This window comes from Mytilus californianus, unplaced genomic scaffold (genome assembly GCF_021869535.1).
Source record: "Mytilus californianus isolate M0D057914Y unplaced genomic scaffold, xbMytCali1.0.p SCAF_12, whole genome shotgun sequence".
Taxonomy (NCBI): domain Eukaryota; kingdom Metazoa; phylum Mollusca; class Bivalvia; order Mytilida; family Mytilidae; genus Mytilus; species Mytilus californianus.
The window spans coordinates 18,997,624-19,014,896 of NW_026262604.1; the positions used below are offsets into that span (position 1 = coordinate 18,997,624).

Below are 17,273 nucleotides of genomic sequence, written 5' to 3' on the forward strand. Positions count from 1 at the left end.
ATGTTCATGCATTGGTCCATGTTACTGATGACGTAAAAAACTATGATACATCACTCAACGATTTGAGTGCATTTCAGTTTGAAAATTATTTACACCAGATTAAAAAGAAGGTTAAAAATGGACAAAACCCTATTGTGCAAGTAGTCAAGCGATTGACAGAGGCAGAAAAGTCTAATATTCGTCGTATTCATAGTAATACCTTTATGTATGTATCCATGAAAAAAAAAGGATGGTTGTTTTCTTCTCTGGAATCAGAATTTCGCCTTTGTCAGAGAACGACGCCCAGGAAAAAAATATGTTTGTGATATATTAAAGCCACAATATACTGAACAATTTTTCAAGGAGCCATGTGATTCCAAATTGATTAACATTGCTGTTGCTAAAAACATAGAAAGATATGCTTCAAGGCAAATGGTGGAAGAAGCTGACATTGAAAGAAAAGTTGTTTGCTTGCCATATGAAGGAGGGTACCTGTTGATGCCTATGTTGCATGGTATTGAGAGACATTAGGTAAAGATTCAATAACATATACACATTCATATTTTAAGCTAATGTGTAATGGTGTAAATAGATTTACAAGTTAATACTACAAAATGCATGTTAGAGGTTTATTGAATGTAAAACATAGAATGTTTTAATACTAGAATGGGCCTAAATTCCTTTTGTGAAATATTAAACATTTTTTAATGCATTTAAGGTACATTAGAGAGTTGGAAAAACACCCTCTTTAAAAGAACAAAATATAATAAAATTCATGTTATAAAATGTGATAATTTTAATTTTGTGCATCCTCAGGCATGATAAATTAGTGCATGAAGCATCATGGTACATTTTCACGCATGTTGTAGCATTAGGTTACAATATTATTGTTAATTCATATATTACAACTTTTTCATAGGAAAATAGTGAAGCAACATGGCGTTGGCTGTTTGGAAGGAGCAGGGTGAAGAGGAGGAGGGAACTTTACCACTCTCTTGGATTGGAGAGAAACACATCATGTGGCCACCTGGCACCAATGTAAAAAGGTTAATGAAAGAGATGAAAAAACCAAGTGACAACTGGATGAAGTTTGAGTTGGTAAAAATCAAGTTTAAATCTAGTAAGTATAAATTTATTTTATTTATATCATGCATATATATATATACAAAATTTGCAAATAAACACAATTCTGAAAGCTCTTGTCCTTTTTTAATCTGTTTAAAATTTTACAATGCTGATTAAGGTGTTGATTGAGTGGCTTCTGTAGACCTTAAACTTTCAAAAACTGTTATACATGTACTTTTATTTTAGTAGTCAATTATAAATCTGAAAGTACCAACACTACATTTTAATCAGAATGTTTGAAAGGACCATTAAAAAAAGTATTTCCTTTTTTCTGTTCGTCTACTTCAATTTAAACCATATTAGAATAAAGAATGTAAACAGGGAATATGTCAAAAAGACAACAACTCTACCAAAATAAAACAACCCAAGACCACCAATTTGAAAACCTGTACCCAGAGTTGGGCTTGAGCAGGCCTGGAAACACTAATGTATACCAGACCATGAGGATTGATCCACTCGAAGCAAAATAGAAAAAAAAACACAACTAACAAACTATTTATATATGCAAAAAAAATTGTTTTAAAAGATGGGTGCACTTTTTACTAGTTATTGTAATTATTTTGATCTAAACATTTGGTTATTTCTGGAAAATTTTATGTATTAAAAAATGTTGAACTTTATATTTTGATATATTTACAGACAAAAGAAAAGAATGTGAAGATTATGACTTTACCACTACAGCTGAATTATCTCCTGATGAAGCTGATAGTGATCATGGGAAAAAAAAAGGATACTTAAGAAAAAAGTGTTCCAAGACTTTATTACAGGTATAAATTTCTACCAATAGATGTCGCCATAAATCAAATAATATCTTTTGAACAATAAAAACAATTCCAGTATTTATATTGATACTTATTAACTAATAGAGAAAAAAATAATGTTTTTCTTCTGAGCAAAATTATGTGTCTCATTCTAAGAAGTCCATCAATTATTTATTCATTGATAAGATATTATTTCAACTTATGATGTTATAAATTAGTTTTAATTTCCAGTTGTCTGCCATTTGCTGAGAATGTGTTTGTCAGTCCAATTTATTTTGTGTACTTTAAGTATCAGACATATTAAAAGTGCTGGAGCTGTAAATCAATATATGGATGCTGCTATATATATAACAATAAGGATCAATATGATCATTCTTTCTCAAAGAGGATATAAATGCAATACTGGATCAATTTTTGAACCAGATTAAAGGCTATTTCCTGTATTGCAGATCACACAAAAAATGTTTTGCTGACCTTTGGACTCCATTTATTTCAGCCGATGTCCCTAAACATTTTGCCAGGTTTTTTTTTTGCCTATAAATAATTTTACCATATTTTCTATATATTTCAGAAATTGGTAATGAAGAAGGCACAAAAGCTACTGATAAATCAGGTACAAAAAATATTCTCTCGCTATTCATTTGTTTTTACCTAATTTATTATTTTATGTCAACAAATAGCTGCTTAAAATCAATGTTATAAATAATATTCAGACAAGTTTTTTGCTCTATCTAACAAGTAGTTGTGAGAAAAGTTAATGTTGAACCCTGTTTTTTTCTGTTTAATTTAAAATGTACCACATTGTAAAACTGCTTTTATTGTAGTTGGAGCATCTAAAAATGGAAAAAATAAGGATAAGGGTGAAAGTCAAGCTACTGTTCCAAGAAACCAAGGTAAGGAAAACAAAATCAGCTTAAAATTTGTGCATGATTATATATTTGTTAAAGTTAAAGACTTTAAATGTTATAAGTACATATATACATATACATGTATGCTTGAGTAATGTTATAGTTTGAAGAAAAATGCTTTTTAAATTAAAATCCAGACTTTCATGACATGCAAACTTACGAGACTTGAGCCATTGAAAAATCAAGGTTATCTTAATCAGTTCAAGGGTTTCTGTTTTACTAATTTTAACTAGCAGTATAATTGTGGTTTTGTCATATCATTGTCTAAAGCATTTGATTTGAAGTTTGATGACTGTCTATCGTAGTTATGTGTGTAATTTTAGTGTATGGTTTCATTTCTTAAATTGTGTCATAGAGTTATACATTTGTAATTATGATACATGCATGTACAAGATCCTTTAATGTCAATTCAACAAAGAATAACACACCATACAAGATGTTATTTTAAGCATAATTTAAGTTATTCACTTAATTTCAGAAAAATCTTCATCAATGCCGAAGCCTCCCACAAAGTTAATTGAAAGAAACGCACAGTGCAAAGAATTGGGTGAGTTTGATAAATAGCTTTAATTAAAATATACATTGAACTTAATTTTTTTGTTAACTCCTGTGAAATATTGGTTGCCACCAGAGATAAAAAAGGTGTATTATTAAATGAATAGATTATTCAAAATGATGCCTAGAGGATTGTGTTTTCTTTTTTGTGGAAGTATGCTGTCTAATGAGTCCATTGCTTTCAAATTATCTTTATGAAAACTAGATCTGGGTATCAATAAATATGAAGTTGTTAAATTTTCAATCAAAATTACTTCTGTTTACCAAAAATAAATTGGTGGCCCTTTAGTAGAATAAGCCTGTTGAATAAACCATTTTAAGGGTACAGTGAAACCTGACTAAACCGAACCTCTTTGGGACTTGATATGTTGTTCGGTTTTGGCAGGTATTCGGTTTAATCAGGTTCATAATGCATAAAATGTGATATGATTGGTCTTCAGAACAAGTTTGTTTTAGACAGGTTTTCGGTTTAGTCAGGGTTCGGTTTAGTCAGGTTTCACTGTACATGTTTGTATCCATACGGGGCCACCTTTAAAAAACTAGTGTTTGGTGTTGCCTTATATTATCACAGTCTGTGCCAAAAACTTTTTCATCTACTTGTACGAAATCTAAATATCAAAATTTGTCCCTATATGCCTATATTAAATTTTGGAAATTGGTACTAGTCCAAATCAATATTTACTAGTATGGTTCATAGGACTAGTGGCAACCTCGGAGCAGGAAATAATCTTAAAATTTTTTTTGTGAAGGCTGCTTTTTAGGAGAAAAAGGCATGTTTCGATGAATTTTAATAGAAAATGTTATTTATGACGTAGACTGTTCCTGTTGTCTTTTTTATGTGCTTTTGTTATATGATTGCTTTAAATGGAAAAAGAAATAATTGTTTGCCTTCTTTTTAACTCCATAGTTACAGAGAAGAAGAGTTCCAGTCAGACTTCTAACCACAGAGATTCTAGATCGCCATCAAAAAAATTGAGTTCCAGTCAGACTTCTAACCACAGAGAGTCTAGATCGCCATCAAAAAAATTGAAGTCTACAAATACATTGAAGTCCACAACAAGACCATCTACCAGGCAAGAATCACCACCATTTCGTCAGAAGTCAAGATCTCGATCACCACTTATCACACAGAGGTCCAGATCAAGATCAAGATCCCCACCATTATCTCAGAGGTCAAGATCTAGATCTCCATCAAACAATCAGACATGGAGATCTAGATCAAGAAGCTATTCACCGCCGACAGATATTTTTTCAAAACTAAAATCTATTTATTCCTATTCGTCCAAGTCCACAACAAGATCACCAACAACACAGAATCCATCACAAAGAAAACCGTCAAACACAACTCAAAAATCCACAAGACCTTCAATAGAGGAGATATTACAAGAATTGAAAAAAAGATCCTCACATAGTCTCCATACTCAGAAATCAAAATCTAGTGAAGATAGGTCACATTCAACAGGGAACAGTCAAGGGTCTAGATCTTCCTCACCTCTTGAGGATTATCTACTGCCAAGCTCACAATCTCAACCACAGAGAGTTTCTACCAACAACAACAGAGCAAGGTCTAGATCACCACTAGAGGATTGGCAGTCATTCAGCAGCAACATAAGCTCAAGGTCTCATGTCAGGGAAAATACTCCAACACCAGCTGCAAAAAATATACCATCTGGCAGAAAGACGAGTAACAATTCAGAGACATTTCCATTGTCTGATGAACGTAAGTGTAAATTTACATCTGCATTTCAAAATGATATCACACAAAATTTTGAATCAAACACTAGGAAATACCTTCAACATGCCTTACTATTTTGATATTTACCTGCACCACACAACTACTACTTCAATTGTTGGTTAACCCTAGATGTTTCAGTTTTATTTTGATATTTATTAAGGAAAGGTTTTGAAAATACTAATTTTTTTCTTATGAGAGCTTTCTGCATAGAAATTGTTTTTATGCCCCACCTACGATAGTAGAGGGGCATTATGTTTTCTAGTCTGTGCGTCCGTTTGTCTGTTCATCTGTCTGTCCTGTGTCAGGTTAAAGTTTTTGGTCAAGGTAGTTTTTGATGAAGTTGAAGTCCAATCAACTTGAAACTTTGTACACATGTTCCCTATGATATATTTTTAATTTAAATGCCAAATAAGGGTTTTGACCCCAATTTCACGGTCCACTGAACATAGAAAATGATAGTGCGAGTGGGGCATCCCTGTACTATGGACACATTCTTGTTTACATATAATACATGTCACATTTACACCCTTACTATATATATGTATTGAATATACTGGGTATTTAAGACAAGGCATTGTAATGTTGCATTAATCATAGATTGGTTTTATCATTTTAGGTTTCCAGAGAAGAGTATTGTTTTTACTAACAGAAACAAGAGACCTGCTAAAAAAAAATCAGTGTGCCACAACTGCACAGACACACTGTGAACTTGAAAGGGCGGAAACCTTAGAAGAATTTTTTGAATTGGAAAATGCCTTGGATGATGTAGCTCAGCAGACAAGATTGGTTAGTTTTATATTACAGTTTATGTTTTTTTATAAATATAATGTTTTGTTCTGACATATAATATTTAAAAATAATTATCAGAATACATGCTTGATAATGATTCTTTTGAAACTAGACATTTTTACTATGATTCTCCTTTAAATTATTTTATTTGTTTTTATTAGTTTCAGATGAAAATTATGCTTTGCACAGGAAAGTGATACATATTAACAATGATAATTTTTCGGAAAAATAAGCACATAAAGAATTTTAATTTCTCACAGACACATTTGTTGTTTTGAAGGGTCATTGTTAATTTCAGTCAATGCATACAAGTATACAAAAACCATTTTTGTTTATAGACAGAATATTTGAGAAGAATTGGAGGTGCTGGAAGCAGTGACCTTATGAAGAAAGCCATGACAAGGTAAGTTGAAAGAGACGACAATTTATTTACAAAAGTCTGTCGAAAAGATTAAATAATTCTGTTAATGCCAGTTGAAAAAGTAATTCATTGTGTTTAAGGGGCACTAGCTTTGGAGTTTATAAAAATTAAATGATTTTTTTTTGCAAACATTTATGTGGAATTTTAAAATAATATTTCGCTATTAGCAGTCAGTTTGGTTTACATTTTGTCATAATGAGCTAATAAATTCTCTAAATGTATTACTCAATTGAAACTGAATAATTCACTTGTTTAAATTCATATTACTTTGAACTTCAATTTGCCCCTTAACTGGCATTTGTTATGTATGAGCTTAGCAAGTTTAGTTAATATTGAAAAGAAAGAAATATCAACCTTTCAATAGAATGGTCAATTGCACTTCCTTAATTGTCTTTTATTTTGACATATTTTGTAACCAGGTTGAAGAAAAAATGTTATACTGGGTATTTTATTTTAATGTAGTTAGATATTGAAACTGCATATTCACTTTTAATATGTATGCAAATTTTGTTTTTTTTATACCCTGAAAAAACAAAATTTAGGGGATATATATGATAAATATTTCTTGTCAGAATTTCAAGGGAGATAATTGATTTTACTTAGTTAATATTGCAATAAATGGCAACAAGTCTTGTAAGCACAACTACTAACAAATTAATCAATATTGATGAAACTTTACACAGTTGTTGTACACAACCCGAAGATGTGCATGATGGAGGATATTTCTGATCTGATTTTTTTCAAGGGAGAAATTGCAATTACTTAATTTAAATATCACAATATGTGGCATAACGGGATGGGGGTATCCTTAGTGAGTTAACTCATAGTTTTATGCAATACTCTTATAATGCATAATACTATCCACACTCATCTGTATCCACTTGTTTTTATTAGCAGTAGAAACCTGTATTCAAATATTTAAACTTCAATCCTAAGAAAATGAACTAGGTTGAAATTAAGTGGTCATATTGTATCAGATTTATATTTTGTGTTCCAGAATGATGTCAAACATTGTCATGGCAAGAATGAACCTAAAAGGGAAAAAGAATAAGATAGCTTTCCTAAAAACAAAGCTTTACAAAGTGATCTCAGGTAAGCTTTGATAAATCAATAAACATGACAACATTATTAATTTATAGACATTTTGATTTGCTGAACTTTTGAAAAAAAACTTTAAAAAAACCATGCATTCAATGGATTGAAACTAGACTTTGAACAGGTGCCAATTAAAAATTAAAAATTGCCACCATGGAAGGTAAAAGTTTTGTAAAGATGATCTATTATCTAGCATTTATATATATATTTTATATTATCTTTTTGATATAATTTGATTATTTTATATATAAATTAAAGAGAAAATAAAAAAAATATTCACTTTATTCAAGTAATTAGTTTATGTTGTTGAACAGGATTTTTTTAGCATTGATATCAATCAAAAATGAAATTAGTTGCAAGCTTACTTACAAACTCCAAGGAATATTATTTGAATTGTAATTTGGGCTTCTTATTTTTGATAAATAAGTGTAAATAAGTATGTGATGATAGAAGGGTTAGCAATTTCAGGCTCTTAGGGACTTGATGGGTGCTTTGAATGTGACCTGTATAGAAACAAATTGAAATTTCAACAAAATGTTTTCAGCCTGGTGGCATATTTCTATCTAGAAATTGTTATAAATTTATTGCAAGGAATATAAATTATAAACAATGATATTTTTCATTTATTTTACTCAATGTATGTTTTTTTTTACCAACTAATTCTAAACTTCACTAGAAGCCTTACAGTAAGCTTTATTTGCATCAACCCTCCATTTTCAGCAAAGTACTTGTTGTGTTATTTATATTTTATTGAGTGTGCAAAGTTTTGGCAAATGACACTGTTCACAATAATTGATTTGAAGTATACATATTTTAAGACTTACCATGATGTATATGTGTTTACAGGATGCGTAATGATGGTGTATCCTGAGATCACAGAAACTAAAGTAAAGGAAGATATTGGGAAGTTTTTAAAATATGCCCCCGAGAGAGCTGGAGGAGGGGGAAGGACCAGCAAAGATTAATCCATTTACAAAAATAAATTCAATTTTAAACAAATTTATTGCATTCATTTCACTTACTTCAATCAAGAAAGGTGTCCAAAATTAGAGCAGACATCAGTGAAATTCTAAAAGAACTTATTTTATCAGTTCACTATTTCTGTGTGTAACTACAGTTACAGAAAAATACTCAAAACTTGATTTACCGACGATAAATTACTGTTTGCTGCTTAAAATAAATAACCTCAATTCAGACCGACTTATAGGCGGGTCAAGCCTGAATCCTCAGATTTTCAAACTGAAAAGGGCATCCGACTTATAGGCAGATTGACTTATAAGCGAGTATCTACAGTAGTTTCTTTGCTAGCTGAACCGTGAAGTCATTACTAGCTCGGATTAATACCTCCTTTGGGCGGAGTCTAGTCAGTCAGAGAACCAATAAAAAAGTGTAAACATAAACATTGTACTACAGTTTTACCTATTTAGAATCCACATGCAAGACTCATTCCATATTTGGAAGGTGTACATGAGCTAATAATGACTTTGTGGTTCATGTAGCATGGAAGCTAATCAAACAGTTTGGTTTTACCTACACTTTAAGTCCGATGGCTGTAATAGGTATTTTTTTATTTCTCATTTTATATATAGATGAGACTCTTGGTTTTCCTGTTTGTATTGTTTAACACTGATATTTTTGCCTTGATAGCTTTCTGTTGTGTGAGTCAAGACGTCTTTCCCTGTTGAAGGCAATTATTAACCTATAATTGCTTACTTTAACAAAGTTGTGACTTGGATGGAAAGTTAGTCTCATTAGCATTCATACCACATCTAATTTATACTGTTCACCTTAATCAACTGTTTTCCTTTTCATCGATTATTCAATTTCAGTCAGTCTACCAAAAATCAGCCTTGTTGAAACCTTGAAATAATTGTTATTTACATATTGTCAACCAAAAATCAACCTTATTTCAACGTTGAAATATGATGTTGTTTCAACGTCAACCTTTCAACCTATTCTCAACCAAAAATCAATATTGTTTCAACGTCGAAATATGACGTTGTTTCAACGTCACCTTTTCAACGTCATCTCAACTTTCAAAATCAACAGTTAAATCAACGTCATTTCAACGTTGAAACAACGTTGAAATGCCTGGTGGGATAGTATCAACAGGTCAAATTAAACTATTTGTCAAAACTACTGTTCAGGTAAGTCGGATGTCTAACAACTTCAAATTATCGATGGTGGTTGTCTAACAACTTCAAATTATCGATTTCCAAATATTGTTTACAGGAAGTGAAAATAACAGAAATAAATAATCATTACTTACTTTTTCGGAACATATAATACATCAGCGTCCTGTCATTTAGCTTAGTTATACATGTTTGTATAATGGCATTTATTAAGGACATAAGGACTACATTGCCTTATAAATAAAAATCCGGCTGTATAAATCCTGCACATAAGTCAAAACGTAGAGAGCAAAACTATAACCTTAGAGGGGGTCAAGTGGAACCAGTCACTTGAGGGACAACACTTTTCACACTGGAATTATTTTTGTTTATTTTTATCTGTGTAAACTATTGTAATAGAATGAGAGAGAAATAAAAACAACATGTAAATAGTAACTTTATACAGAAACACGTGTTTCACATTTTTCAATATTTTTCAAATTACTAAAAAAAATTTCATTATGTCTCATAGAATACTTTTTTACCAAACTCTTATACTTCATGTTTTTGTTCGATTTTATGTAATAAGTGGTAATATGACCGCAAAAGAAATATTTGGAAGTGTCAAAAACAATATTCTGAAAAAAGAGTAAAAATTATAAAAAAGAAGATGTATGTTTGATACTTTTATTAAATTTAAGCGTTGGTATTTAACATGTAAATATATTTTAAACGAGAAAACTTACAAATTTATAACAAAACTGTTACAAAAACAAATTTAATAGGCATGAATTAACGACAACCACTGAAATACAGTTTCCTGCCTTTGGAGAGTTCTATTAAAACTGTGGCAGGGTTTAACATGTTTGTGAGCAATGGCCTTGATAAATATGCAACAGATGAGTAGACGAAAAGCGCGCCCTCGGTTACCAAATTATCACTTTGGAATATTTGATAAGTCGTAAAACTATTGGGTCGATACAACCTCTGATGAAAGTCCATAGGATATTTCTGGCACAATAGTCACCACTATATAATTAAAAAAAATATATTTGTTTTCTGTACATCAACTGTTCATTATAATCAATGTATTCAAAACAGTAAGGCAAGTTCTACACCCAGACATTCTAATGATAGTAATAAAATGTTAGGTTCTATCACTGAAAATCATCAAGTCGTGTTATGAGGAGGATCATATATTCAATTCCCTGTTAAAGAATACTTGGTGTTGTTGGAACTCGTATTGAGTTTGATGAATGCATAGCATATTTGAACCTTTTTTCGGCGATCTAGCATTATTCGTGACAATATATATATAATCCAACAATCGTTTATATGTCAACACATTTGAAATACATACCTGTCAATTCAAAGTTAAGATAAAGTGAATTGTCATCTGTTGCTCGACCTATGTCGGTGATATCTGAAAAAAGGATGATAACAGCTAACGTATGAATAATACATATATTTTCTGAACTGCATCTGAAGACTTTAAACTTGAAACAACACAAGGAAGCGTTGATTCTACAACAATGAAAGCACGGTAAGTTGATAGGAGGAAGTCATGGTAATAGTTAGAATAAATAAAGGCAACAGTAGTATACCGCTGTTCGAAACTCATAAATCGATAGAGATAAAAACAAATCCGGGTTACAAAGTAAAACTGAGGGAAACGCATCAAATATAAGAGGAGAACAACGACACAACAAAAACACAACAAAAACACAACAAAAACACAACATTAAAATGTAACACACACAGAAACGAACTATAATATAACAATGGCCATCTTCCTGACTTGGTACAGGAGATTTTAAGAAAAAAATGGTGGGTTGAACTTGGTTTTGTGGCATGCCAAACCTCCAGCTTTTATGGCAACGTAAAACACAACACCAAAACGACAACATCACATGACAGGACCACAATACAAATAAATGTGAGAACATATAGGACAAAGAAACACGCGAATAATAGCTAACAAAAGGTACTAGGCTTAAAATTCAATACACCAGACGTGCGTCTCGTCCACACAAGACCAACCAATGACGCTCAGATGAAAAAAGTTTGTGAAAGCCAAAACAAGTACAAAGCTGAAGAGCACAGAGGACCAAAACTTCCAAAACGGTGCGCCTAACACGGCCAGAGTTCTTTGTCTGGGACAAGAACATCCTTATTATTTATATTAGAATAATTTATAAGTTTGCAAACAGTAAATTTTATAAAATAACTATATATAAGATAAAATTAACGTATTGTACAGCAATTGATGTTATATTGCGCACCAAAGACGGAACTGTCGATGAATTTTCTTTTTTGTGCCATAGGATATCTGTTATATTGATTTACCCAATATATCAGTTTATTAATGTTGGGCAAATATCGATTATCTTAAAAAAAAATTAAGTTTTAAACTCAATCGACTAGTTTTGAAAAAAAATAATGTATCTTACCAGAATGCATGTGTTCTCTATTTTGCTTCCTTCCACTAAAAGACTCATCAACCGAAACAGACCTATTTACTCCAAAATATCCAGTTGAAGACTGACGTCCTTGTAAAACGTTTTGTTGCTCAAGTTTATTTCTTAATCTAGCTACAACTTTATGGAATGACAATTAAGATATTGTGTCAAGTTTACAATTGTACCGACTGCACACCATACATTATGCTGTTCATTTCACATGTTTCATTTGTGTTTTCTTATAAGAGAGAATGTGCAAATCTTTTTTATCGAAAATAAGGATGAAAAGTATTGATAATGTTATGTTATGAGTAAAGACTTCATATAAGAACATGATTTGCTTCAATACTTTTCAAGTACGCAGTGTTTTATCGTCTTTTTTTTTCTTTTGTTGTCGTGTTTTGTGTAATATAATTTAGTTATCTGATTCTATATCTACAGGGTATATTTTAAGCATTAACCAGCAATGTGTACATGAAACAACCGCTGGCATTATTTTTTTCCCCAAAGTTAAATATGAATATTATAAAAATGGGTGTGTGCAAAATAAAAGATCTAAAGGAAGCCTATGGACAATAGTTAGTTACAGTAATATATGATAGTGTTTGACAATATGTTTTCTTATTTTCTTTATATAATGCAGTTCATAGATTCTAGAAAAATGTTTCCTCAAAACCGTACATGAAACAATTGCCTATCCAAACCTAACAATTCGAATCATAATGAAAAATAGAATATTCAGAGTTTGGTAGGAAACAAAAAAGACACAAACAAGAACAGAACAATAGAAATAGAAAATTTAAATCTAATGTTTGATTTATTTTAATTGAAATATAATGCAAAATTTGAAAAAAATGTTATTTCATTCTATAATGGTATTGCTTCAATAACCATCATGACCATATAAACAAACTAATGACACTAGTTTTACTTTACATTTTAACAATAACTTAACAATTATCATCAAGAAAAAATCGAAAATCATATATAAACAATTTCTAAAAACCATTACAACCAGAAACAAAACAGAAATTATCAACTCGTAATATAAAAAAGAAGATGTGGTATGATTGCCAATGAGACAACTCTCCACAAGAGACCAAATTGTTAAGCATTTTTTTTTTTAATATTAAAAGACTTTCTTTGTATAATTTTTCGTCAGCTCTTTCGCGATAAAGTTTTTTTCGTTATATAAATATATATATGGCACAGATATGTAAAGATAAGTTATCACGCATGTTCAATGTAAGCAATTATTCTTTGGAAATTCGTATCTGATGGAAAGATGGATGTATTTGTTTTTCAAGTACATCAGAACCAGAACATGTTAATGTGATTTCAATATAATTTAATTTTGGATGTAACGCGTCTTCTGATTGGCTGACGTTGTTTTGTTTATCAGCTCATAGACATAATTTTGTCATGTGACCGTGACGTCATCAACGTTATTTCATGGTTTACTCCGGTTTAAAATGGAATTTAGAATTAAATTATAAGAAATGACTGTAATATTGTTTCTGTCTATTCGAAATAACATAAAAAATGTGGTGCACACTTTAAAATAACCCGTTACACGGGTTATTCAGTGTGCACCACATTTTTGATGTTATTTCTTCATAGACAGAAAAAATATTACAGTCATTCCTTAAATGAACCCTGTTTAGTAATAAACCAACACACAGAGCCATTGTTTCAAAGTAATAACATTCGGCAGTAATACTTTAGAAAAATCACCTTACTTGATTATAGTAACGGACTACCTTTTGGATGTCAATGCAATGTGGTTTCAATGTTGCTTTATTTTAGGATATGGTTTATCATAAGATACGAGCGACAGCCTTATCTTAACAGATATAACCGACAAGATTCTTAAGTAGATCAATGTGTAAATCGGACATTTAAATCAATAAAACTGTCAATTTTTAAATGGTAATAATATCCGTTTTATTGATATCATCTACGTCAATAAAATTCAAAAGAAAATGACTTTTTCTTCAATTGCGAGGACACTCAATGACGTTGATCACAACTCATCTATTATTATTAAAGGAAAGCGAAGGGACAAAAAAATCAAATCAAAGTAAAAAGATTGAGCATGAACCCAACCAAGACCTGGAGGATTCAATTGATATAAAGATGAAACATTGTTACCTTCTATTCTTCATGTTGTTATATTTTACGACGTAAAATCTGTGAAAAAGTCGCCTGACAGATTTTATAAACAAATAAAAGAGAACTGAATTGTTGAATCTACAATACAATAAAATTTATGGTCAGTCTAACACTATATATGGGTAATAATGGCTAACATAGTAAACAAAACATATCTTAACATTTTTTAACATACCTCCATCAGAATATTCTGCATCACATACTGTGCATTTATTATCCTCAATTTGACGATGGTCTCCACAGGATTTACAAAATTTACTGCTATTTGTACTAGTCATCATCTAATGAAAAAAATACGTCTAATGGTTTTGCTTGTCAAATGCAACAGCACTGTACATATGATATTATATAACGCTGCTAATGAAACATCAACCAATGTTAAGGTAAAGAGAATGATGTTTTATTTTCATTTTCATTTTCTTGTGTAGGAAAGCTTACAGTTTGCTATGAAACGGTCATTATTTATATTAACATTATCTGAAAGTCTAAACATATAGATTCTACCACTGCATCAAGTGTGATACGATATTTATCATGTCGAAACAATTAAATTTTCAAATTTAAACTCGAGGCTCGCCGAGCGTTTGAAATATCTAGATTTAATTGTCGAGAGTGGATAAGTGTTGTATTGCACTAGATTTGGTGGTGGATTCTGTTATTCTTATTATTTTTACACGATAGGCAGACATTTTTAATCCTTAATTTCGAATGATTTGCAAAAAGATGTGTACTTTCTATGTGACGTCATCAGGCATGGCACGTCTTTGACGTCACAATGGGAATATCAGAAGATAGCAAGACAATTTGACTTCATAATCTAAGTATGACCAATGAAAGACTGAGATCAAACGAACTACACGTTCATAAATTCAATAATCAACGGGTCAGGAAGAGGATCAATCGGGTAAGAATTAGGAAAAGAAAATTATCCAGTCATGTTCAGTCATGTTCAGTTTTAGTAATTTTTCAGACAATTCGCTTGCAATGAATTGAGTATTGTTCTGTAGATTTTCAGACAATTCAGTATGACTCTAATGTTCAGAGGTAAATAACAACTAATACCAATGAACAGTCTGAACATAGATTCAACAGATCTCAATTAACTGCAAGTAAATTGTCTGAACAGTAATGAATTACACATAACATTTATAAATTTTATTATCAAATAAAAAGAAACATAAAAAATTTTGAAAAACATGAAGTCACAAAAGATTCTAGTATATGCTGTAACTGTTCAATGTATTGATTTAAAAGAATCCATGTAAAAAGAAATTACACAGATTAAGGCCGTTTTCTCATTGACATAAACTTGGTGTTGTGTTATTTTATTTCACGCGTAAACTTAACGCAATTAAGTTGCCATTGATATATATATATATATCTTTATTTCTCAATAAACTATTTACATTGGAATGGTACAGAGAACACAAAATATAAGTAACAAATTAACAGATCAACATGTATGATAAAACTCAATGTGTTCATGTAGTTTAAACCATGTTTTGTCTAAATGCAGTCGATAGTCAATGTAGGCCTTGTGAGGGTTAAGTGTACACAAAACAAGGTATATTTAGAACATAAATTTTACCATATATATTTAAAGAAGTAACGTTTGTTGAATAAAATTGATATTTATAACAATTATTTATAGTGTACTTTACCGAAATATTTGTCTAAACTCGATATACTGTTTTGTTATATACAAAAAAACTTTATGTTGCTTTATTTACCCTTTATCAAGACTCAAAATATCATCATTGTGAATCACATAATTTATTTGAAAATTTGAAAATGTCTTCCCGAATACACTGGACGTACATAGAAATATTTGACACTGTACTCAATCAACGATTCACTCATAAATGCATTATTAAAAATAGCGCGTGCAGTAAATTGTATTGTTTGGCTAAGATCTCACGGATCCGGTAAATTTCACTTAGAAATAAAAAAAACAAAACACATTGATTTGCAAAGTACGAACTGTTAATTCTAAGCCAAAATCGTAGTTGTTAAGAAGTATCTGCATGGCAGTATGTGGTCATTGCTCTTGGTTCAAACTTGTGGACATTTTATACAAGCAAAACTTATGAATTGAGAAAAAACGCAAATATGTTTCCCCAAATCATCTACCCCGCTATAATATACATCTTTTTAAATATTGCGTCTATGTGAATGTTACTGTATGTATATATATGCGAAATGTGCAAAACCTACTTATGGAAATCCGTTGATTCGTCGAAAATTTCTTATATTTTCAATTAGCGTTTGACCTACTTATATAAAGGTATACGTATATACTTTGGCATTACATGATCCATTATTATATTTTTTATTGCGTAATTGAGCCATCTTTTGTAACTTTAAAGTACTAAAAATCATCCAAAATGGCTTTAATAACTGCTAAAAAAGTTCTCCGATAAATTTGAATTCGATTCTATGTAATGAGCATTTAAATGACATATAGTTTACAAGTGTGAACAAATCTCATGTACAAAAAAATAAACCAGGTATTTAGATGTGAACAAATTTATTGTGAAACTAGTGTACATTACATTAAACTAATTGTAGACATGTTTACTGTACATGGCGTTTGGTGTGAACACGGCCTAAGTTTAATACTTATTTTAACTTAATGCTATCTATACTTTTAGAAATATACATTTGTTATTTTAATTTCAATCAAAATATTTAATGACAATTTATTTCCAAATTATATAATAAACATATACTAGTAGCTTAATTTAGGACCAAGTGTCAAAAAGATGAAAAGATTGATTGTAAAACAAACTAATTAGTGTGTTATGACAATGTTCAATTATCTGTTATTTTTAAATCATAACAAGGTGTTCATTGATCTTTTGACAGCAATGGAATACAGTAATGTTTACAAATATCAATCTGTTTTATGCAGGAAAATGTATGATATAAAATGAAAAAAAAAGCTCAATCTGATATACAGTCTTGTGTCATTCATTTAAAATTGTAATTTGGTCATTCTAGTATTATTGCATTGTTTTCAAGTTCTATCTTGGGCAAGGCTAAATCTTACATTCCATCAAGTGATTGATGTAAAATTTGAAAAAATAAATAGAAAATAGAAAATTAATATTCAAATGATTATGTTCTTTGTTAATCAAAAATCCTAAATTCTACTTTAGTTAAA

The 17,273-nt window shown here is 30.5% G+C and overlaps 2 protein-coding genes and 1 long non-coding RNA gene across 3 annotated transcripts; all 3 read left to right on the forward strand.

Moving 5' to 3' along the window:
• The first annotated feature begins 931 nt into the window (after positions 1 to 931).
• LOC127721509 (uncharacterized) lies at positions 932 to 4,961 on the forward strand. Its single transcript, XM_052228277.1, has 6 exons — positions 932 to 1,099; positions 1,744 to 1,871; positions 2,437 to 2,478; positions 2,690 to 2,758; positions 3,252 to 3,320; positions 4,236 to 4,961. The coding sequence occupies exons 1-5, from the start codon at positions 997 to 999 to the stop codon at positions 3,288 to 3,290; spliced, it is 381 nt and encodes a 126-aa protein (XP_052084237.1). The 5' UTR covers positions 932 to 996; the 3' UTR covers positions 3,291 to 3,320; positions 4,236 to 4,961.
• Positions 4,193 to 5,143, forward strand: LOC127722323 (serine/arginine repetitive matrix protein 2-like). The gene has a single exon (XM_052229210.1). The coding sequence runs from the start codon at positions 4,193 to 4,195 to the stop codon at positions 5,141 to 5,143; it is 951 nt and encodes a 316-aa protein (XP_052085170.1).
• A 1,092-nt stretch (positions 5,144 to 6,235) lies between these two features.
• Positions 6,236 to 8,335, forward strand: LOC127721521 (uncharacterized). Its single transcript, XR_007991291.1, has 3 exons — positions 6,236 to 6,255; positions 7,271 to 7,365; positions 8,215 to 8,335. It is a non-coding gene; the product is annotated as an uncharacterized LOC127721521 (long non-coding RNA).
• The last annotated feature ends 8,938 nt before the right edge of the window (positions 8,336 to 17,273 follow it).

What these genes read in the sequence shown, in the direction of transcription:
- LOC127721509 (XM_052228277.1), top strand. Translation starts at nt 997, where the DNA reads ATGTGGCCACCTGGCACCAATGTAAAAAGGTTAATGAAAGAGATGAAA. An exon ending in AAAAATCAAGTTTAAATCTA is followed by an intron (nt 1,100 to 1,743) that starts GTAAGTATAAAT and finishes ATATATTTACAG; the next exon opens with ACAAAAGAAAAGAATGTGAA. An exon ending in GTTCCAAGACTTTATTACAG is followed by an intron (nt 1,872 to 2,436) that starts GTATAAATTTCT and finishes TATATATTTCAG; the next exon opens with AAATTGGTAATGAAGAAGGC.
- LOC127722323 (XM_052229210.1), top strand. Translation starts at nt 4,193, where the DNA reads ATGGAAAAAGAAATAATTGTTTGCCTTCTTTTTAACTCCATAGTTACA.